Source organism: Amphiura filiformis, chromosome 6 (genome assembly GCF_039555335.1).
Source record: "Amphiura filiformis chromosome 6, Afil_fr2py, whole genome shotgun sequence".
Lineage (NCBI taxonomy): Eukaryota > Metazoa > Echinodermata > Ophiuroidea > Amphilepidida > Amphiuridae > Amphiura > Amphiura filiformis.
The window spans coordinates 50,970,769-50,994,579 of record NC_092633.1 but is presented as its reverse complement, the minus strand read 5'-3'; the positions used below and the strand labels follow the sequence as shown (position 1 = coordinate 50,994,579).

Here is a 23,811-nt window from a genome sequence, read left to right as displayed (position 1 = left end):
TTAAATGGAATAGCCCAATAATTCCAACAATTAAGGGAGCAATAAATTGGTATTTTTTATTGACCTCTTTAATAACTATGCGGCATGCATTTCTACTCCATCCGTCCCTGCGAAATGATCACTACGATTTGTTTTCCCTCACGCGCAGTTATGCACATTTGATTTAATAAGTGCTACCTAAATAGAACGGCACTCAGCAAGGGACTCGGGTAATTCCAATTATGTGACGACTTGCTCTTTGTGAGGGTCCCATTGCAAATTAAATAATATCTTCATAATAATAGTAACATTTACCATTGAAAATAGTGTCATGTGCTATAGTCTGTTAAATCCATAGATTAAATAAGGTATTTTATTACTAAATTTTGACATCAAATCTACCTACCATACTTAAAATAAAAAAAGGGCCTCATCATTTTCCAATGGGCTATTTATATGGCCTTATGCTATTTGTTAATGTTGTTGTTGCTATTGAAGGAAAATAATTAATGAGTTTGGTTTAAAAGCATCAATTTTAGGCGGCAAAATAAAACCAAAACTACTATATACGGCCTGTCTGCCCACGATTAATCATGATGGGGATTTTATTTTGTTGTATGCATGTAAAAAAATTCCAGTATTTTTGGCAAAAGTGGATTAATTTTGAGTGAAAAAATTTTAACGAAGCAAGTCAAAACATTTGCAAATATTATACAAAATTTTGTTGAAATTTAGGGTAAATTGACACACACACACAAAAGGCAGAATGACTGACATGAATTGAAAGGTCCATCCACAAGTAAAACAGAGAACAGGGTGTTTCTTTTCTCACTTTTTACAGTACCATTAAAAAAAAACTCCCATCATTTTTAGGAATCAAGCTCCTGTCCTAATCCTATAAGATGACTCCAGTCACTCCAAGAAGCATCCCAAATCCGATGCACATCTCATGTGTCCCTATCAAGACATTAAACTTGTCACTCTTGCAATAAATTTGATACAACTCTCCTCCCTAGAGCAGTAACATCAACAAATTGGTGCAAATACAGTGTATAATATACCTCATCATGATGGCTATTCCAGTTAAAATCCTTACACCCCCTGTGGAAGACATGACCTCAATCTCCCACACAGGAGTCTGATTTTCTAACAGAACCACCCATTCAGTGTTGTCTGCTCCAAAATAGGCTATTCCAGTTGAAATCCATACACACGCTATGGTTGACATGACCTTAACCCCCCAAACAAGGGGTGTAGATTAATGGAGTCACCCATTCAGGTAAACCCCAATTGAAATTCACACTACCTGTGTGGAAGATTAAGGTCATGTCTTCCACAGGGGTAGTATGCATTTCAACTGGAACACCTAATACCTCAAACTAGTAGCACACCATTATCACAATAGTAGCACACCATTATCGCTGATATCATTTTACACAGTGGAATATTTTCACACATTCTGTGCTTTTCTAAGTACCAACGTTTTGTGCAAGTATTGAATTATAATGGGTAGCACATTCAACAATGTACGATGAAAGAATACAAATGCAGGCCCGTAGCCAGGGGGAGCTGGCAGAAAATGCCCAACACATTAAATTTTCAGGGACAAAATGAGGACGACAAAGAGTAAAGTGTCCTTAAAATGGCTAAAAATGAGACAAAAAGTTTCTGTTCAAATTAGAATTTACTTACTATAGTTAGAAAACTGTATAACACACACAGATAATTAAATTCTTGGAGGTATATATTTAATTTCTGTTGTCATGGTTTTCACAAGAAATACTGCTATCTTCAGTAGATAGCCATCATCGCTTCCACCATTGATTTGAAGTAAACACCTGTTGCTATCTCCAGTGGACAGTTAACTGTTTCCACTATTGATCTGTACTGCAATGTCTGATACAGTATTTTCTGCATATTAATACTATGCAGTGTCCAAACTAAATGTTGCTATCTTCAGTAGATAGTATACAAATATATATGCCATGAGAGGTTCTGGTTAAAACTATGGGCCGAGGTGAGATCAATAGTACTATTTTCCTGAGGGGCAGCCTCGGCTGAAAATAGTCTTATTGATCTCAACGAGGACCATAGTTTTAACTAGAACCTCGAATGAAGGCAGTATATATTTGTTTTATATCCTTCATTCATAGATATTTTGTTCATTGATTGGTTAAAAGATTACAACTCCACCATTGCTGCGAGATGGGCCTATGTAGGGCCTATGCGCGGTAGGTCGGTTTAGGCGGCTCGCTTGTCATGTTCATGTGTTAGTGGGTTTTTAAGCTTACTCATTTGTTCAAGTTGTATCTGCATTCCATTTTGAATTCATTCATAGATTATTTGTACAAATATTAGTGAAAAGATGTAGGCCCTACATGTAAAAAGATTTACATGTAAATACGAATTACATCATGCATCGGGATAGGCCTCCGTGCATTTACGGCACTAGGCTTAGGCATGTTAGGCGGCGGGTCCAAGACTAGTCTCGCGCTGTCAGTGTTTGTTTTAAGCTTACCATGTCAATATCGCTCTGAATCTGACTGTGTTGGTCTGAAAACATATTCCTGTGCTAGAACTGGTAACAAATTAAATTTAAACAGCTGAAATCGTGAATCGTCTTCAGCAGTAGCAGCCCTCTCCAGGCTTGATTTTATTTCGCCATGTCTGTGTTGTCGTTTCTCGGCAGTGACAAAAATATTATCATAGTCAATGTCGACGTTCAATGTTATTTTTATGCTTGATGGACTGCGAAGTGGGTATGCTGCTATCCGTAAATAGTAAATATCCAGAAGCACTATTTACGGCTTGGAGGTTACTATTTACGGACGTAAATAGTACTTTTTTCCACTTCCTCACAGAATAGTGTGTTTATTTTTGATCATGTGACACACTTTTAACCAATCAATGAACAAGAATCTATTAATGAAGGATATAACTAAAACTACTTCCAACAATGTCTGATTATATATGTCATGCAGTAGTTTATGTACAAATGCTATGCAGTGTCTTAACTAAATGTTGCTATCTTCAGTAGATAGCTAAAACTACTTCCAACATTGTCTGATTATGTATGTCATGCAGTAGTTTATGTACAAATGCTATGCAGTGTCCAAACTAAATGTTGCTATCTTCAGTAGATAGCTAAAACTACTTCCAACAATGTATGATTATATATGTCATGCAGTAGTTTATGTACAAATGCTATGCAGTGTCTTAACTAAATGTTGCTATCTTCAGTAGATAGCTAAAACTACTTCCAACAATGTCTGATTATGTATGTCATGCAGTAGTTTATGTACAAATGCTATGCAGTGTCTTAATTATAAATGTTCCTATCTTCAGTAGATAGCTAAAACTACTTCCAACATTGTCTGATTATGTATGTCATGCAGTAGTTTATGTACAAATGCTATGCAGTGTCTTAACTAAATGTTGCTATCTTCAGTAGATAGCTAACACTACTTCCAACATTGTCTGATAAAGATATTGGGATTTATAATTAAATTACACATAGTGTGCAATGGGTTAGATTTAGAACCATATCTTCTAAATCTAACATATGGACTTGTAAAATAATATGCCGCATCTTTAAAAAAATTGTTATCATTAGCTAGCAGCTAACCACTGCAGAATTTAATTTACAAATACTATGCCATGTCTAAAACAAACATTGCTATCTTCAGTAGACAGAGCATGATCTCTTGTTAAGAATTCATCAGATAAGAAGCAACTTCATCATCTTTGATAATTGCTCCAATTAGGGGGACATTATAGAACATTTACCTCACAAAGCTTTCCTCTATGATTTATTTACCTCCAGTATAAAAGAACAGTACGGAACTCTACTTCTTGAAGTCAACAATTTGTTTGTGAATTTGAAGGATTTGCCAAATATCCTTACAAAATAACATAGCGTAGGCGGTGTATTTAACAGTGTGTATCCAAGTTAGCATTGAATTACACTGTTACAACTCTTGCCTGTAGAATGAAGATCTCATGGTTAAAACAAAAGTCTATCTCAGTCTTTTAAATATGATAATGAAGCACCTGCAGAGCCTTGGCACAAGACTACTTCATCTGCCAAGCCTTAGGCCAAGACTAACCTGCCTTGATCCTCCTTGAGCTAGCTTGTATAAATTAAGCAAAGGTTGAACTGGTCTATTTAATGATAAATATGATAGATTAAGTTCTGAGTGGTAATTTTAAAATAGTATTAATGTTTAATATTATTTCTTAATCAGGCTACGGCAACAGTACAGTAAATCCTTAATCTGAAGGTAAATTTCATGCAAAATCATTTACTTATTGTAAGCAAATTGAAGCAAGATGGTGAAGTTTTCATGCAATATTGATGTGACATTAAGACGATCTGAAACTTTAAGCTTGAAAGGTTGTTCTATGTTGATTTTACAACCATAATTTATCTTTTAATTGCAGCCACACAGCATCCATCGGTTATGAATCTTGTAACTGTACAACAAACAATAAGCTTTTCCAGACATGACCTTAATCTCCCACACAGGGTGTGTTAATTTCAAATGGGGTTACCTGATTGGGTGACACCATTTGAAATCCAGTGGCAGCACCAGGAATTTTTTCGGGTGGGGGGTGGGGCATTGAGGGGCAAAGTGATTTCGTGGGGGGCAAAATCAACAAATTTTGTGCAAAATTGCTGCAAAAGTGGACATTTTCTGGGGGCAACGAGGGGGGCAAGAGTTCTGACTGGGGGTATTTGTCCCTCATGCCCACATGATAGTTTTTTTTCTCCCCACTTTTTGCCTACACATCAGTTTCATCATTGGCCACTGAAGCCTCATTGGACCAGATCTGGTCATATATTGTGTGAAGCTGCAATACATGGATTAAGGGTTTCTCTACTGGAAGTCAACTTGTGCCGAAATTCCTTCCCAAAATGCAACAAGCGTTTTGCATAACAATAGATACAGTTCGGAGGTTAATCAATCGCCTTTGTTATGCAATACGCATATTGCATTGTGGGAAGGAATTTCGCACAAATTGACTTCCGTAGAGAAACCCTAAATCGCGTATTGATAAAGAAATGGCTCGCTAAGGCTGAGTTCACATAGAAGTATACGGTATAGCTATACTGAAATACGCTCATTCGATCAGGCTGAGTTCATATAGAGTATACTATGTGAACTCAGCCTGATCGAATGAGCGATTTCATATAGCTTAATATGTCAGTTTACCCATTTTCTTCGTCTTATCAAATGCTTGTAACTTTACTTCTTGAGGTCACATTGCATTCAATGAGGTGTCATAATGTGCAGAATTAGATAGTGCATCTATTAAAAAAATGAATTTACCCACATATGGTTTAGGTTTTTAAAATTAGGACGGTATACTCTGCACTAAAATCGAACACGCACGATTCCCACTATACTATACTATACGCAGGTATACGGCCTTTTCGAATAGCTCTTATGTGACCCGGTACTATGAAATTACCTTGCTCGATTTAAGCTATACGCGTGCACCTGCAAAACGTGTATCGTATTCCCGAATAGTATACTTCTATGCGATCGTAGCCTTATGTGACCTGGTACTATGAAATTGCCTTGCTCGATTTAAGCTATACGCGTGCACCCGCAAAACGTGCACCATATACCCGAATAGTATACTTCTATGTGATCGCAGCCTAAGAGGAGCTAGCTAATTCATATAGAGGTTATCCACTTTACTCATGTGTGACTTCGAACAAAAGGCGCTGGTTCCTGTAGTATTCCTCATTCAAACCAATTCAATACATGACCTCGGAGTTACCTGCGTGACTTTGGTGGGCTATTTGAAACAGTCATGGTTGCTCATGCAGGTACTTCTTTTGAAAATCCTACACAAGGTATAGCCGTCGTTGATAGGATATGCAGCTTATAGAACATGGATAACCTAGATTAGTCAATACTGGTAAACATCAAATGGTTAAAGTGAAACATACAATTGAGTATCGGACCTGCCCAATTACTTTTCTAACATAGACCAAGCTTCCATAGCTCCCCAGGTAAATGTTGCCTGCGATAACATCAAACACCAATCCTCCATCATAACCACAAACTGTGAAATTGGCAGATAGCATTCCGGAAACATTAAAAAGTGAGAATCTGTAAGTGCAATAGAGAGTGCGTCATTCAAGGTGCAAATTGTCCCCAAGTGTCTGTATATGCAATGTTTGGATAGGTGCAATATATCAAACTATAAAAGAAAACCTATACAGGAGTGGACTCGCTAGGAATGACTACGAGGGAACATTGAAAAGCAAATTACATAGCAAAATAATATTCAAACCCAGTGATATTGCCTATACTTATCATCTTAACATTTCAAACATTTCACGGGCTGTAGGACAAGAAAGTCCTATCTTCAATAGCTGCCCTATGGACATATGACACTTTCTGTATTCCATATTGTACACAAATTACACCTGGCAGCTATTGTAGATGGGGCATTCTGTTCCAACTCCTCAATTTTATTCCACTATTTGTTTAGTTTCAAGCAAAATATGAAAGTACAGTTCGTTGGCTTGTATAGGAGTGTTTGCTGTATGGTCAATGAACTTAATAAATTACACATTGGTCGGTAATCAATTGAAAACTATCAGCCCTTCTGATTGGTCAGTGATCAAATGGCCCTAACAACCCTTCTGATTGGTCAGTGATCAATCGAAGCTAATAATCCTTTTTATTGGCCAGAGACCATTTCCTAGTCATAGAATGATAAATTCAGCTTTAAATGTTTTCATCAAGACTATAAGCTTACCTTTTGAATAACCCTCTCCACACGGGTGTCGACGGCAGACGACAAGTTTCAAAAAAATTTTACAAATTCAAAAATTTCAGAATTGTAAATTCTCATAACCATATTTGGAATCAGCATGTAAAATGCATTGAAATGAGTACAAACAAGCCTAGTATTGGTTCAGTGGTTCTTAAGATAGCTCTTGATATTTTGAGAAAATATCTCAAAAACTTGGGATTTTTGATGTTGAAACCCAACATGGCTAGCATACAGAGCATTAAAACAAAAGGGGATTTTACCTGATGAGTGAAAATAGCCTAAACGTGACAAAACTGACAAATCCTTTGGTAAATAGCAGGAATTAGGTCACACTCCTCTTACCTAAGTTAAGCTTGCTAGTTGCTCTCACATTTTCATTAATTGCATATTTTGCCTGTATATTATTAACATACTTGACGCAGACGTGTTGGTCGGCCCAAGAAGTTATAATATTTTCAAATATTTCACAATCATAATTTGAAAAAAAAGCATTCAATCGGAGAAAATAAAATCTATGGAATATTCTGTATGGGTATGTGTGTGCAAACTATTCCAAACATAGGAAACATGTCCAAATATATTTGATGAGCCGGGGTTAAGAGCGTTGAAACTGGATATACGACTATGCCTAAGATGCAGAGAACACACAGTACCACTGTACAAACAACGGAATAAATAAACCCAGTGAATTCATATGATAACAGCAGCTGCATCAACTACAAAATTGCAAACTTCTTGGTGTCAATTTATGTTTTAAATCCATCTTTCGATATATACGAGCTGTAAATTGCTGGCTATTCTTTAGTGCTCTGTGTGCTAGTCATGGACTTCAACATAAAAAGTCCCAAGTTTGGAGATATTTTCCCCCCTGGAAATTTGCCTCCCCCCTCCCAATTGCCCCTCATGAAGAAATCCTGGCTACGCCACTGTGAACACACCCCATGGGTTTTTTGCTGTCAGAAGGGAAAGAAGAAACAAAAAAGGAGAGAAGATGAACAAATCTCTTGGTACCCCCTGGAATTCAAACACTGTTTTCTACTTCATGAATCTAGCAACTAATTTGATGTAGTTGCAAAACATATCACATCAAAATAATTCCAAAACATCCCATCAAATTAGTTCCAAGATGGGTGTTACTGTTTAATGTGTTAAAACACAATAAAAAATGGTTGTTCAACAGTTAATGAATAATTAAACCTGTAAGCCAAGTCGAGAAAAACAAAATCCTGTTCCACCGACCTAGATTTTTATAATTTCTACCAACTGATCAATAAACATAAGTGGCTGTTCCAATTGAAATCCATACATCCCTATTAATCTGTCATACAGGGGGTATGAATTTCAAATGGAGTTACCTGAATCATAGACCATTGAAAATTTGATGGTCTATGTCTGAATGGATGAATCCATTTGAAATCTACACCCCCTGCATGGGAGATCAAATTAAGGTCATGTCTTCCATGGGGGTGTGGATTTCAACTGGAATAGCCCAATAGGCCAATGGAAAGTGTTTAAAACATGATGAGAATCTGTGTATGTCCTTAAAATTAAATAAGCCTAGCAAAGCAAAGAAAAGCATGGGGAAAAGAAGTATCTTAGAAATAACCGCACTGAATGGGATGTTTTACAAAAATATAATTTATAAAATGTCAAGAATGCAGGCCTTATCATGACCCAATAACGGTGTCGTCCTTATATAAACTGACAGATATTTGGAATAGCCATAGTGACATTTCATCTTAATTGGGTTGTGTTAGTAACGGCATGAATTGGCAGAAATTTCATATAGCCATAACATCATTTTGTTTAAAGAATAAAACATTGAATATTCAGAGTTTTTAAACAACAGCAAAGAACATCTTCAATACAACACTATATTCCTTATAAGGCACTTTATAAGTATCTCGATCAGAGTTAAGTTAACATGAAAGAATTGTCCTACAAATTCCAGTTTCCTTTCTCACGAAGTAAGGGCTAAGAGTAAAATTGTACAATTGTGTTTGGGAGTGGCCTTCTCTTCTTTTCTCTTTTCCTAGCTATTTTCTTCCATTTCGTGCTTTGTTTATCAAGCTATCTAGGCCAGCATGCATATATTAGCCTACACAGGCTATCCAGGTTTTCCCATGGATTAGCATGTGTTCCTCACGGACCAACCTGGGTAAACAAACAAACAAACAATAGTACGTGCCACATTACATTACATACTGATTTCTTAATGCTCTGCCTGCTAGCCATGGGCTTCAACATATTAAATTTAAGGTTTTGAGATATTTTCTAAAAATATCAAGAGCCATCTTTTAAGAACCACTGAACCAATACTAAGCTTGTTTGTACTCATTTTAATGCATTTTTCATGCTGATGGTCATGAAAATATACAATTCAGACATTTTTGAACATTTAAATTTTTTTAAATGTCGTCTGCAGTTGACACCCGTGTGGAGAGAGTTAATTCAACAATGTTTCCCCTGCAATGGATATTCAAGCCAACCATTTAATACTTCTTGGTTGTACTTTTAGGAGGTAAATGGCACAATGTTATTACCAAGATAGTGTATACCCCTTTAAAATGTGACCTTAAGTGTCTTTGGATGATTAACTTCCCTCTTCATGATAGGGTTGACATATCTGAAACATAAACATTCAGTAGCTTCATCTGTAAACACTGAAAATCTATTGGGAAAGCTGCCATGTAGGTTGTTCAAACTGTTTAGCGCATCATGTAAATGTCCTGGTATGGGTATGGTTTGGTATGGGTATGGTTTGGTATGGGTAGGGATGTGCCACTGAGAATTTGAAAGTGGACCCATCAATACACCAATTTCTTAAGAAATTTGGACCCATCAATATACCAAAAGTAAAAATTTTCAGCCAAATCTAAAAATTACAAATTTCTCTCTAAATTTTGAGGAAATTTCGAAAATTTAGCTACAGTGGGGAAAAATTGGACAATTTTCCAAACAAAATTGAAATTTTTTGAAAACAGGACCCAACCATATACCAAAATTGGCCTAGAAAAGGGGACCATTGGTATACCAAAATACAGAAAATGATACCCATGTTTGCGGCAAGTCCCAGTATGGTCATTTGTACTGAGTACCCCCCTGGGCTAATGTCCTCAAAGTAGATATTTTTCTACCTCCTCTCTTCTATCCCCTTTTTCCATCTTATTTTCTTTTTCTATTCATTTCTTCCTCTACTGTTCCTTGTTCTCGATCCTTATTTCCCTTGCAGTCCATTAACAAAGAAATAGATACAACTCCGAGGAGCTATTCATTGCTTCACGCATCAACGAGGCAATAGATATCACTACACAAGTAATGCATAAGAGCTGCCATGTAGGTTATTCAAACTATGCTGCTCAGAGCATCATTTAAATATCCTCAAAGTATATATTTTTTGACCTCCTCTCCTCTCTCCCCTTTCCTTCTTTCTATTTGCTTCTTCGTCTTCTGTTCAGTCCTCGATCCTTATTTCCTTTGCATCGTCCATTGACAAGGTAACAGGTATGACTCAAAGGAGCTATTCATTGCTTCACGCATCAACAAGGCCATAGATATCACTAGACAAGCAACATGTTAGCCTATTCAGGAAATTCAGACACACATTGACCTCAATGCACCCAATTATAAAGTACTGAAACTAAAGAAGCCGATGTGTTAAGACTCTGTCCACTGTAATATGGCTACTAATAATTTTCATTGGTATAAAAGGACATCACCATCACTGCAGCACTGAGATATACAATTTCTTAAGGTGAAAGACTTCTATATCCTTGAAATTTTGGTGGTCACTCTCTTAAACTGGCAGATTGAAATATTTCAATTTGTAAATGATTGATGATAGGAATTAATCTAAATAAATTAAAAAATTAGATTGAAATGGTTTTTTGGATTGACTCTTACTCTTTCTGTAGACTGATTTCATCATCCAATCATGTGTTACTCCCAATGTGGGGAATGCACTGCCAAATGGCATTGTGTTGCATATGTTTTTAATGAGATTTCAATCTTTAGTGAATATTTTCAATCCCTTTTTCAATTGGAAAGGATTTGTCTCTAATTCGGGACGGCAAAAGATTGAAAAACAATGAAAATCAATCCTTTCTACTACTGAAATTCAATCGAAAAAGATTTACCCTTTACTTTAAATCGCTTTTGATGGAAAATAAAAGTTTGAAAATTCAAATCACCCGACTGAATATACAGTCGAATACGATTTGTCCCTAATTTGGGATGGCTAATGATTGAAAATTCGATCTTTTTGAGAAATTCAATCTTTTTAAGAAAATTTTGTAAGAAAACATAAAAATGGATTAGAGGAGAGCATGACCTAGCTGTGTTTGAACTCAAATATCAAAACAAATAAAGCTGACACACAAGAGGAATGGTATGGGTTATCCCTTGTGCATAATTTTTTCTTGGACAGTATAAAATGGCCACAATTTTCATTTTGATATATGTGACCGTCCAGGTCGAAACGCTCGTAAAGTCGGCCCCTGGTCAAATTTGTTTTCTTCCTTGTTTAGACAATAATATATCATAAGCTTTACAATGATATATCATTTGACTTCAAACGATATCCAGAAGCGGAGTTATAACTTGTTAAACTTTGCTCCTTCAGTAAAAGGGTACATTATTTTGGCACTACATTATTTCTTTTTTTCCACATTGCTGGTATTAAATATCAAATGGTCATAATTGGCGGTCACTTCAAATCATCCCTAACTGAACGAGGTTCAGGAATGTCCTCTCATTGTTAATTGTTGGTTAACCAACCACTTGAACAGGATTTAGCCAAAGCAAACAAAGACTTAAGCTTTTTACTAATGCTATACATAAGTATAAGCTTATTATCCTCTTCAACAATAGGATTAAAGATTGGTGTTTGACTGGACTAAACTGAGAAACATGTCGGACAAATATTAGGGACATATGAATACAACCTCTATGCATATTTTGCACTGTATCTCAAATACAATTTGCCAACTTTACTGAGCGGTTTGAGATGGATGGTCACATATATAATTGAGGGGATGGGGTAGAGTGCCCCCTGACAAGAATGAAAGAGAAAAGTGCCCCTTTCATAAGCACATCTATGCTAAAAAAAATACAAAAAATCTGAATTTTGATGCATTTAAAGATGTGGTTCAGCAAATCACAGCTATTAAGCTATTCCATTTAAAATCCACACTACCCCTGTGGAAGATTTTGGAAATATCTGCAACAGGGGGAGTATGAATTTCAATTGGAATGAGCACATTATACAGCTCCATTTTAATTCCATACACCCTCAAAGAAATATTCAACCTGAATCTTCCACTGAGGGAGGGTGAGTTTCAAACGGAGCTGCTAATGAGTAATGTGTTCATTCCATTTGAAATTCATACTCCCTCTGTGGAAGGTGTTTCCAAAATCTTCCACAGGGGTAATGTGGATTTTAAGTGGAATAGCCCATTCCATTTATTTTAACTCTTAACTAGTGCATGACAAAGTAGTCTACAAACTAGATCATATATCCCTTTTGATATTACATTTTATTACATGGCATGTGTGGAATTCAGTTCATATATTCTTAGAAAATTCTTAAGGCAATTTGCTATATAGGCAAGTATCAAATTAGGTATGGGTTTAGTAGCTTTTGAAGTAGCCAAGACTTAAGAATAAGAGGGCTGACCAGTGGCCACAGCATGGGGGGCATTTTCCCCAAGTTTGGACTTTGCCCCCCCATTTCAATTGGAATAACCCAATGTACCATTTGCATATAATATTATAGGGAAGAGAAGAACTACAATTTTTAGGTTGTTGATAATTTTATTCTCTGAATTTTAAGGTACCAACTTTGAACTCAAATGATGTGACAGGGATAGTAAGGCTGCGATCACATAGACGTATACTGTATACGCTCATTCGATCAGGTTGAGTTCACATAGGAGTATACTATGTGAACTCAGCCTGATCGAATGAGCGTATTTCGTATAGCGAATACCGTATACCGTATACAGTATACTTCTATGTGATCGCAGCCTAAAGAATTAATTATTTTCCCTTATTTTATGATATAAACTCCCAAAACACAAGACCATCTGAACTCTAAACACAAACCGATTTACTCAGATACATCTGAATTAAGATACCATGCACTTCCAAAATTAATTGATCAGTTCTTGCCACAGGCATGTTGTCATTCTCGTTTTCAGGTACTCGCACTTTGCCTTCGGCGGTGCGTTAATCACTACATCGTCGTGGATGAGGTGGAACATCAACTGACATGGTTTCCATCTCATTTGTAGTTGATTTATGACAAGATAACTTTGATTTAATTACATTTAATAGGATTCGTTAGAGGTGAGGAGATGCAATTAATACATTCACTTGTTGCTGGTTCATAATTAATGCTATATTAAAAGCCCCAAGTTTTGAGATATTTTCTCAAAATATCAAGAGCTATCTTAAGAATCATTGAACCAATACTAGGCTTGTTTGTACTCATTTTAATGCATTTTTCATGCTGATTCCAAATATGGTCATGACAATTTACAATTCTGAAATTTTTGAATTAAAAAAAAATGAAATTTGTCGTCTGCAGTCGACATGGTTTCCATCTCATTTGAGGTTGATTTATGACAAGATAACATTAGATGACAGTTCCTCTTTGATTTACATCTAATTGGATTCGTTAGAGGTGAAGAGATGCAATTAATACATTCACTTGTTGCTGGTTCATAATTGTTTTGTTGTTGTCTGCTGTCTGTGTTTTTGCATCTCCATCTGTCGGTCTTTTAGGCCAAGAAAAAAAATTGTTTGTTTGCCCTCAAATGAATTTTAACAATTGGGTCGGTCGGTCGGTCGGGATTTTTTTTTTTTTTTAAATTACCATTTTTTTTGTATTAATCAAGGCTCAAAATATGAAAAATCAGACAATTATGGTGTCAAAATGAATCAACTAACATTACAAAACAACTAAAATGTTGAACACAAGCTCTAAAATACATTTTTGTTACATCTTCAGAATGCAAAAATTTGAAAAGAAAAAAACAACTTTTTCAGGAATTTCAAAAAATAGGGTCGGTATTCTTTTCTACAGTAAATAGAAAAAAACTACTTTTTTCTGATTTCTAGAATTAGGGTCGGTCGGTTGAGGGCAAGCAAACATCTTTTTTTTTGGCCTTATCTTCCACACTCATCTCAATAGCTGCATCATCTCTGGTCCTTTTCTCCCTCTGTACAATGTATATCTATTGATGCCTCTGTGTGTCTGTCTGTGTGTCTGGGTGTCTGTCTGTCCATCTCTCTATTAGGTTGCTATTTTTCTGTTCTTACTCCTGATATGTATGCATTTGGTGAATGTGTCTTTACCTTCTATCGGGCTACTCCAGTTCAAATCCTTACACTCCCTACGGAAGACATGATGTCAATCTTCCACACACACACCCCCACACATAGTATCAATTTCAAATGGGGTTACCTGAATGGGTGACTCCATTTGAAATCTATGCCTCCTGTGTAAGAGATTAAGACCATTTTCCTACTCCCTATGACTGCCCCCAATGACCAACTTTACCAGGCAAAGAAAAAAAGGACCCTTCTTCTAAATTGTATGTTTTTGCCTATCTAATTCTCCCCTTAAATGCCTTTCATGCTGGTAAGCAGGCATGAGAGTGGCTTTGGTTGAAAAAAGCTAAAGTAGAACAAAAAGCTGAAAAATAGTGTGAAATTGGCAAAAAAGACCCAAAATTGGACTGAAATCAAATAAAAATGCATAAATTTTAATAGTCAAAAAAGCTGAATTCAGCTGATCAGCTGAAAACTCTCATCCCTGGTATGACAAATGAAGTTGAAATCAAAATTTTCTGTGATTTTTTTTTTTTTTTTTGGGGGAAGTAAACATAAACATTTGCCTAAAAGGTAGCAATTTTTATCCCAAACTTGGAATTTCTTATTTTTAACTGTGGGTGGATGAGAGGGCAAATCCACATAAATGTTCAATGTTAACAGTGGTGGCACAAACGTTTTTATGGGGGCATTGGGGGCAAAGTTAATTTGGGGGGAGGGTGAATTTCAGAGGGCCAAAATTGCTGCAAAAGAACAAAAATTTCATAATTTTGGGGGTTTTACTAGGGGCACGGGGGAATTCCCCCATTTTGACCAAAACAATCAAAACAAATAGCTATTCAATTTATTCAAGCATGTATTTTAACAACTGGCACATAAAAGTCAAGTTATATTGACATCAATTTTTCATTAAAAAAGTCTAAAAGACCAGTTTTTATCCCAATATATAGAATAATAGCCATAAGAGAATAACATTGAACATGTTGATTAGTTAGTGATGGTTAGTACAGTATGTAACACATTAAACACAAGGGCACACAAGGGCACACTTTAACAACATGCAAGTTTTATATAGCTTTCCTTTTATTAAAATAATCAAAACAAATTAACACAAAACTGTCTTATTTGTCATGCATCAACTGAAAATATGAAATCACATCAAGATTTCACACAAATTTGTATTAAATCAATGCAGCACAGTGACGCACACACAGGCTATAATACTAAAGCAGGCATGAAGGAAGACACTGACGATGGAAGCCGTAGTTTTATCGCAAATACACTTAAAATGGACCAAAATAGAACAAAATGATGCGTGATTGAGGTGCACACACTCCTACCTTTTCATCGTCTTTTCTGAATGCATCAAGATTTATTCCCATGTTTGATTAACAGATATTTCCGTTTATAATATAAATCCACAGATGATGTGTACAAACAATCAGATATATATATATATTCCAAAAGTAAGATGCTGACTTAAGTATAAAATAGCCGTTGGTTAAAGCGTAATATGTGAGGTCGATTCCAAGATATGTGACTTTCTCCTTAGAGCAATATATAGTGCTCGCATACATGTGTTGTTGTAAACAATACGTGTGTGTGAGAGATATAGAGTGAACGGTAGTAAGGTTGCTAGCTTACTTGTTCACAAGCTTTACAAGTATCCTCTAGCTTAAGATGCGTAAAATCCCTATCAGTTGTTTCCTGCATTTACATATTGACCTGTTGGGATTCTCTAAATCTGCACAAATTTGTGGGGCAGGACTCGTCTACAGTAGATAACAAGTGTTATGGTTATGATCAAAAATGTTTTTTTAAGTAACGATAATCTTGACTACGCCAAGTTGATACTGTCAATTTTTTTAGCATTTGATTTGACACTACCCAGATTGCAAATGAATAATTCAGTCAAATATATATATAACCCTGTTTTATGGTCGGTCTGTCTGTCAGGATTGTTTTTTTTGGGTGTTTTTAAGGCTAAAATGATGCTAAAAATATCACCAAAAGCTTGACAAATCTAACAAAAATTTTATGATTTTTTTGCAAACATTATTTTGAAAATGTTTGAATTTTTCCAAAAATTTTTGAAAATCTGATTCCCAATAAATAATTTGTCATATAAATTAGTCATTCAATTAGCAATCAGTTAATCATCCACATAAATGACTAATTAAATTGTGATAAATTGCGAAGTCATACATTCACCATTAGTCATACAATTTCTTATTCTTTACAAATTGAATATTATAAGTCATGAAAATATGTTCAAATTATGCAAATTAATGTGAAATGATATTACTGTTCTTTTAGCATTATAAATACATCAATTTTTCTCAAATCGGAACCAATGTTTAGGGATTTTTTGTTTGAGTTTTTTACCTAAAACGGCTGATTTTTGACCAATTTTTCTCAAATTGGGACCCATGTTTAGGGATTTCTCTAGTACATAACAATGCTTGAGTACTAACCCCAAATTTGAGCGAGAAACTTAACAATATGGCAACAGGTACTAGAATATCACAAGCCTTATTGCCAGAAAAGCTGTTGCACATCAAATAGATTTTCTAAAGCAAAGTGTTTGTTTGAATCCCAATTTGAGTGACAAACCTAACAACATGGCAACAGAAATGGAGAAGGACAGGATTAATATTTTGCAAAGGAAGAAGCCATACAAATCAATCATGCTTGATTTTTTTTCTGCAATAAATAGTGTGTTTTAGTAAAATCCCAGTTTGAGTAAGAAACCCTACAATCTGGCAACAATGCTAATGAATGATGATGGGTGAGCATCTAATATGACAAGACAAATTGCCCCTGTCATAGATACTGAACTAACTATAACACACATTATTTTTACAGGCAGTATAATTTCAAATCATTAAGGGAAGGGGTATGAACGTTTGGACAGTATTTTTTGTGAGACATGAGAGCACATCAGACATATCGAATTGCATTCTGAATACGAAGAATGTCATGCTGATATCAAATAATTTTGATTTTTTTTTTTAATTTGCAATATAATACACATTTTTAAATGGCAAATGATTAAAAATTGGCATTTTTTCCAAAAACACCAACAAAAAAAGGCGTTTTGGGGAAAAAATGTATATCTTCAATATGAAAGGTCAAAATTTTCAATTGATCGTCGGCCTTTTCTCCCAGCTACATAAACTTTAAGTACATATCATTAGATTTATAAAGTTTACTCTGAGGACTGATATATCATAAATTAAAAAATATCAAATTTTAATAAATTGTCATAAAATTTGTATTATATCGCATCGCGAATTTCAAAAAATCAAAACTATTTGATATCGTATACAGAATTCAATTTGATGTCTGATGTGCTCTCATGTGCCACAAAAAATACTGTGGAAATGCTCATACCAGATCCCTAAAGTAAGATTTCAATTTGCAAAATTAAATTGTCCAAATAGCCATTAATAAAAGGTATTTGATAATGAAAGTATTCATTCATACGATATTTAATAGTGGCTAAACTACTGTTGGAATTAAAGTAATTGCCACAAAATACTGTCACAAACATAATTTAATTTATTATCAATTGAATGCTAAAATGCCCTAATAATATATTCTACAAAATTGGGCTATTCCAGTTAAAATCCACACTACCCCTGTGGAAGATTTTGGAAATATCTTCCACAGGGGGAGTATGTTTATCAAATGTAATTGGTCAGGTTAATCATTTTGAAACTCATACTCCCCCTGTATTATGGCTTTACCTATATCTTCCACAACTGGAGTGAGTATTTCAAATGGAAGCTACTCAATTGTATATTCTATTTGAAACTCATACTCCCTCTGTGGAAGACTTAAGCTAAATCTTCCACAGGGGTAGTGTGGATTTTAAATGGAATAACCCATTACTCAAGATCACCTTACACAAATTGAAAAGTAACTCATCATTTCTCGTACAAAAATATCCAGAATCTAAGTGCATAGCAATGAAAATCTAACGCTGCGTGTTGACTGATAAACATTCTAAAATGAAGATACAAATTTCATTCGAAAATGTAATGTTCAAATATTAAATATCCAGAATCTAAGTGCATAGCAATGAAAATCTAACGATGCGTGTTGACTGATAAACATTCTAAAATGAAGATTACAAACTTCATTAGAAAATGTTATGTTCAAATATAAAATATTTCAAAATTTGACTTCTGACTATAACTGAAATTTATTATAGAGCCCACTTGATGCAATTTCAGAGCCACAAATCCTCAATTCCATTATTGCCTGATTTCTGAGTGCTGTTATCACAATTTTACGGATTATTGTCTCAGCTTGTAACCATGTGAATAGGATTATGCATACAGCGCGTCTCACATGCCCCCAACAGAGATAAATCGTGACTTGAACACCTAGAATCAAATATTGCAACTCTGAAAAATTATACCAACTGATATTGCAGAGCAAGTCAAAAATATGAATATATGGATTATATAAGATGTTATGAATATATGGATTATATAAGATGTATAAAGTATATTACTGATATATATAACTGATTACTTGCGCTACGCCTGCTGCATATTATGAATGCATGACAGGAATCGTCTTGTAGTCGTATTTTTAGTTATTTATTCAAAGAAATTGAGGTCAGAGAGCTAGCGATTAGTTTCTTGTTGCGCCATCTGCATGTAAAAAGTGATGTATCATGACTGGAGAATGGGTTAAGTGCAATAGCTGCCCTGTGAACATCTGGCAATTTACACACAGTATATTGTATTCATCTACACATGGCAGATACATATGGCAGCTATTGCACTTAACCACTCCTGGCACTGAGCAGTTGATAAGATCAATTATTGGATGAATTTTCTTACTCACAAATTAAGTAAAGCATTTGAATGGTAAGATAATATTAGTGTATCAAGTAGCTTTATCATGTGTGCTATCTTCAGTAGATAGCAAGTTTTGTATGTAAGCTATATCCTTTGTAGATAGCATGTTAATAATGCAAAGCATAATCTATCTTGCATATTATGCTTGTGTACTATAAGGCAAAAAAAAAAAAAGATGTTTGATGCCCTCAACCGACCGACCGTAATTTTTGAAATCAGAAAAAAGGTGTTTTTTTCTATTTACTGTACAAAAGAATACCGACCCTATTTTGGGAAATTCCTGAAAAAGTCTTTTTTTTCTTTTCAAATTTTTCCATTCTGAAGATGTAAAAAAAATGTATTTTAGAGCCTGTATTCTACATTTCAGTTGTTTTGTTATGTTAGTTGATTCATTTTTACACCAAAATTGTCTGATTTTTCATATTTTGGGCCTTAATTAATTCAAACAGTAGAGTTTGCTAGTAATGAAAAAAAAAGAAAAAAAAAAAAGAAAAGAAATCCCGACCGACCTATCCAATTTTCAAAATTCATTTGAGGGCAAGCAAACAATTTTTTTTTCTTGGCCTAAGCGGGCAAGTCAATACAATACATGTGCTACCTTCAGTAGATAGCAAATTATTACAAAGCATGTGTGCTATCTTCAGTAGATAGCAAGTTACTTCAAAGCATATGAGTTATCTTCAGTAGATAGCAAGTTACTTCAAAGCATATGTGTTATCTTCAGTAGATAGCAAGTTAATACAAAACATGTGTGCTATCTTCAGCAGATAGCAAGTTACTACAAAACATGTGTGCTATCTTCAGTAGACAGCAAGTAACTTCAAAGCATGTATGTGTGCTATCTTCAGTAGATAGTAAGTTTTATTACTATGTGTACTATCTTCAGTAGATAGTAAGTTTTACAAGTATGCATTTTATGCATGGGCCTAGATCAATATTATATTTTTGCACCTGGATCGTAACCTGGCATGTACTTGACACCAGGTGCAATTTTAATCCCGACATCCAGTGATAATGGGATATTCCAGTTGACATCCATACACCCCCTGTGTAAAACATGACCTTAATCTTCTACACAGGGAGTGTGAATTTCAAATGGAGTTCCCTGAATGGGGTGACTCCATCATCTAGGCCTACACACACACGCCCCCACACCATGTCATCCATACTCTCTAAACGTAAAAGAGTGAAAAACTCACTCTCCAAAAGAGTAATTCACTTATAAGATCACTCAAAAGAGTGAAATGTATTTTTTAACTTTAAAACCACTCTAAAAGAGTGAATTTTAACTCTTTCAAGGAGTTAAATGAAGGACAACTCTAAAAACGTGTTGTCCTTCATCTAACTCCTTGAACGAAAGGGGGCAAGACTTTTCAGGGGGCAAGACTTTTCACAGAGGAAGTTTCCCCCTTCCCTAGCTTTCCCCCTTGTGGATACTGCTTGGAAATGTATACTTAAAGATGTGTGTTATGCCACGCTAGTTTATGTACACAGTGATTTTCTGTATTTTATCTTTAACCAGAAAACACAATTCTTTTAACCTTTTTCTAGTACAGACCCTAATCATCATGCATGGAATACTGTTGTTATAGATACATACAGATATTAAGTGATACCCAAAGGATATATCTTACACTTCCCATGATGCATTTCTGCATTTCAATTTTCTTTACTGATTTGCCATCTAGTACAAGATGGGGTGATGGTCATGAAATGTACCTCAATGAACAAAGCACATCCAGATCTTTCAAACTACTTTTTTTTCTTGATTATCGACCCATGTTTATCCAATCTACTTTGAAATGTAAACAAAGGGAACTGCAAAGTAATGGGAGAGTCATTTGATGGAATGAGGTGATGCATTAAGTTGCGAAGGATTCTGGGAAGGGTAAAATATCTACTCTGAGTGACACCTACGTCATAATTAATATTCAAGTGATATTTAACCGACTATCTGTTGATCTGCACCCACACACACAATACTTTGAGAAAATAAATAATGCACTCTCAAATAAATTAGCTTTTAAGTGTCTGTTGCATCTTGGGATCAGTTATCCCTGATGTTATCGACGGTGTTGAATTCCTCTCCGCAGTCATCCTCCCTTTAGGGAGATGCAACTCATCTCTGAGATGGGTTTAGTCAAGTAAATAAAGGTTGCCAAACACTTTTAACTCACCTATAGGCAGCAGCCAACCATAACATTAATAGTTTGAAAACTATACCACTAGATGTATTTGATGGATGTTAACCACGCAAAAATGGAAACTACTCCCTATTCCAGAAAAATACAGAACTAATTTTTTTTAATATAAAAATATTATCTTAATTTGCCAAATGAAATAGCTAAATCATATTTCATTAGTTAGTCCTAACTGACAATATTAAGCCAACTTTTGGAAATAAGGGCCAAAAACATGCGTTTTCAGGGTGTTTTTCGTATGTAGTGACAATCAAGCCCAAAGACTTGTACTAAGACTAATTTCAGTTTATGCATTCTATTTTTGGAAAAGACATGTTTCATTCTTATAACCAACCATTTAATTAAAGTAACACAAAAAAGTGAAAATTAGAGCAACATTTCGCATATACCCAAGATTTTGAATGCATAGACTCGATTGTCAGAAAACATGCCGAAAATGCATGTTTTTGGATCTTTTTTCAAGAAATTAGTAAAATAGTGAACCTTTCTTTTATCTACAGTTAGGACTAAATGAATGATTAGGATTGAGCTACGTTTCATTTGACAGAACTTGATAATATTGTTTTAAATCCCACAAAATTAGTGCTGTATTTTTCTGGAATGGGGAGTAATGAAAGTGAAACGCAATTACAAAATTGATTTTAAAAATAGAATATCCCTTTTTCTGGGAAACATGACGTACTGATGTAATAACACAATTTTACATGGCTTTAGAGCTTTTCAGTTGCAAGTAGAATATGATCCTATGTCATATACTGGGGTACCCAAAAAGGTGGTTTTGTTACATTTTGATGTGCAGTTGGGATTTCAAAACACTGTCTCCTGAAGTATTCCTTCACTTAGAAGATTCAATTAGGTCTTAAATTGAGGCTAATTTATTCTATATTACTCATGTTTTAACCCGTTTTAAAATAGTTTTTAATTATTTTCTTATGACGTTTGACATGAAATGTGCCAAGGGTGGTTGAGGATTAGGGGAAGGAGGATTAGGGGGAGGAGGATTAGGGGGAGGGATTTGTATCATAAATTTGATCTAAAACCCCCATTAAAAATTTGAATCTAGTAAAAAAATGTCTAAATACATCTAAACCAAGTAAATAAATACAGAAGGTCATTTAAAAGATTGTAAATGATTGTAAATGTGGAAAAATGAGGTGGGGTTAAATCCCACCTACTTTGTGATTGTTTTTGCCTGCACTCTCTCATTTTTTAACCGATTTCCAAGTTGTCAAAATGCTCAGAAGGATGAGCCACTTCAAATGAGACGTGTAGGTAAAATGTTTGAACCATTTCATTTTTTTTACTATGTAACACAAAGGTACCCCAGGTTGTGACACAGGACCATATTGTTGTTGCTCTAGCAAATTACCTCGTAACCCCAATAGCTGCTAGGTGTTAAATATGTACAAGACAATATACCATATTGTACATATTTAACACATAGCAGCTAATTAATGTAATGCTGCAAACAGTTTATAATGAGATCTGGCCTTTTATAAGCACCTTGCGGACTACAAACTCATGTCAATGTTAATTTACAGTAACAGATTTTGTAAGTTGTTGTTCTAATAAATGTTCTTTGATCTGGCTAGTTTGAAGCATATTTCTGTTTTAATTTAAGATACAATGCTGCTGTTGCTGAAGCTGATACTTATACAGCAGCAGCTGCTGATGATGATGATGATGACATCTACAACAGTGACAATTATTATAGGCATGATGATGCAATGATAACCAGTAGTTACACATAATGCACATTTGCAACATGAAAAAGTGACACAAACTTTAAGCTTGCAGACTTTACTTATTTTTAGGTGTCGTTATATCAGTCACAGTAGAATGGTACAGCCATCAAACTGTCTCTTCTCTGATTAATTTGTAAGGCACTTTAAATATTGACATTTTTGTAGAGAAATAATGGTAAAGTTTCATGTTTTGATGATATCAACCATATTTTGCCCCTTTTTGGTGTCAATCCTGACATATCCCTTACACCATTTTCTGTTGTTTTCAACCAGTTTTTCATTGTTTTGTCTTCTTTGTGAAGTATATTTTTGAAAGCCTATGATACCTATGACCAAGAATCACAAATGCCATTTTAGGAAGCTTTTTCTCCTTCTTTAAAAGTTCATTTGACATTTTCACAGTTGCAATGCCACTCTTCACAGATAAACGACATCCATTCGTCATCTTCACTCAAAGTCATCTCTCTGTACGTCATTTAGGACTATTTACAGTGTTGCCAAAAACAAATTAAAACAGTTGGCACAATTTGTACTATAACCAGACACCTTATTATGCACCCTTTTAAAATGCGGATGTGCGGCCACATTGACCCCCATTTGTCAACTCCTCTCACCCAATGACCTCCTTTTTTGTTTTACTGAACTCTCTCTCACCCAATGACCCTTTTATTGTTTTCCTGTCACCAAAGGCCCCCTTTTTTCAAACATTTTGGGAAAATTTTTCTTCAAAATTTTTGAAAACTTTTATATTTTGACCCAAATTTTTTCCCAGTGTCACTGAACGACCCCCTTTTTGGTAACATTTTCCCCAGTCTCACGGAAAGACCTCCTTTTTCGGTGTCTAGGCTTTCACCGAAAGACCCCTAGTTTCAACTTCTGTCCACA

The 23,811-nt window shown here is 35.1% G+C and overlaps 1 protein-coding gene across 11 annotated transcripts in view; it reads right to left on the bottom strand.

Moving 5' to 3' along the window:
- LOC140155571 (prolyl endopeptidase FAP-like) overlaps positions 1-23,811 on the bottom strand; it is a 647,798-nt gene that overhangs the window by 158,781 nt on the left and 465,206 nt on the right. Inside the window, exon 1 of one of the 11 annotated variants that reach the window (XM_072178471.1) lies at positions 15,447-15,534. The exons of the other annotated variants lie outside the window; for them this stretch is intronic. Within the exon in view, the coding sequence (XP_072034572.1) occupies positions 15,447-15,488 (42 nt within the window). The 5' untranslated portion in view covers positions 15,489-15,534. Of the gene's footprint in view, positions 1-15,446; positions 15,535-23,811 lie in introns of those variants that run through there. 11 annotated transcript variants of the gene reach the window in all.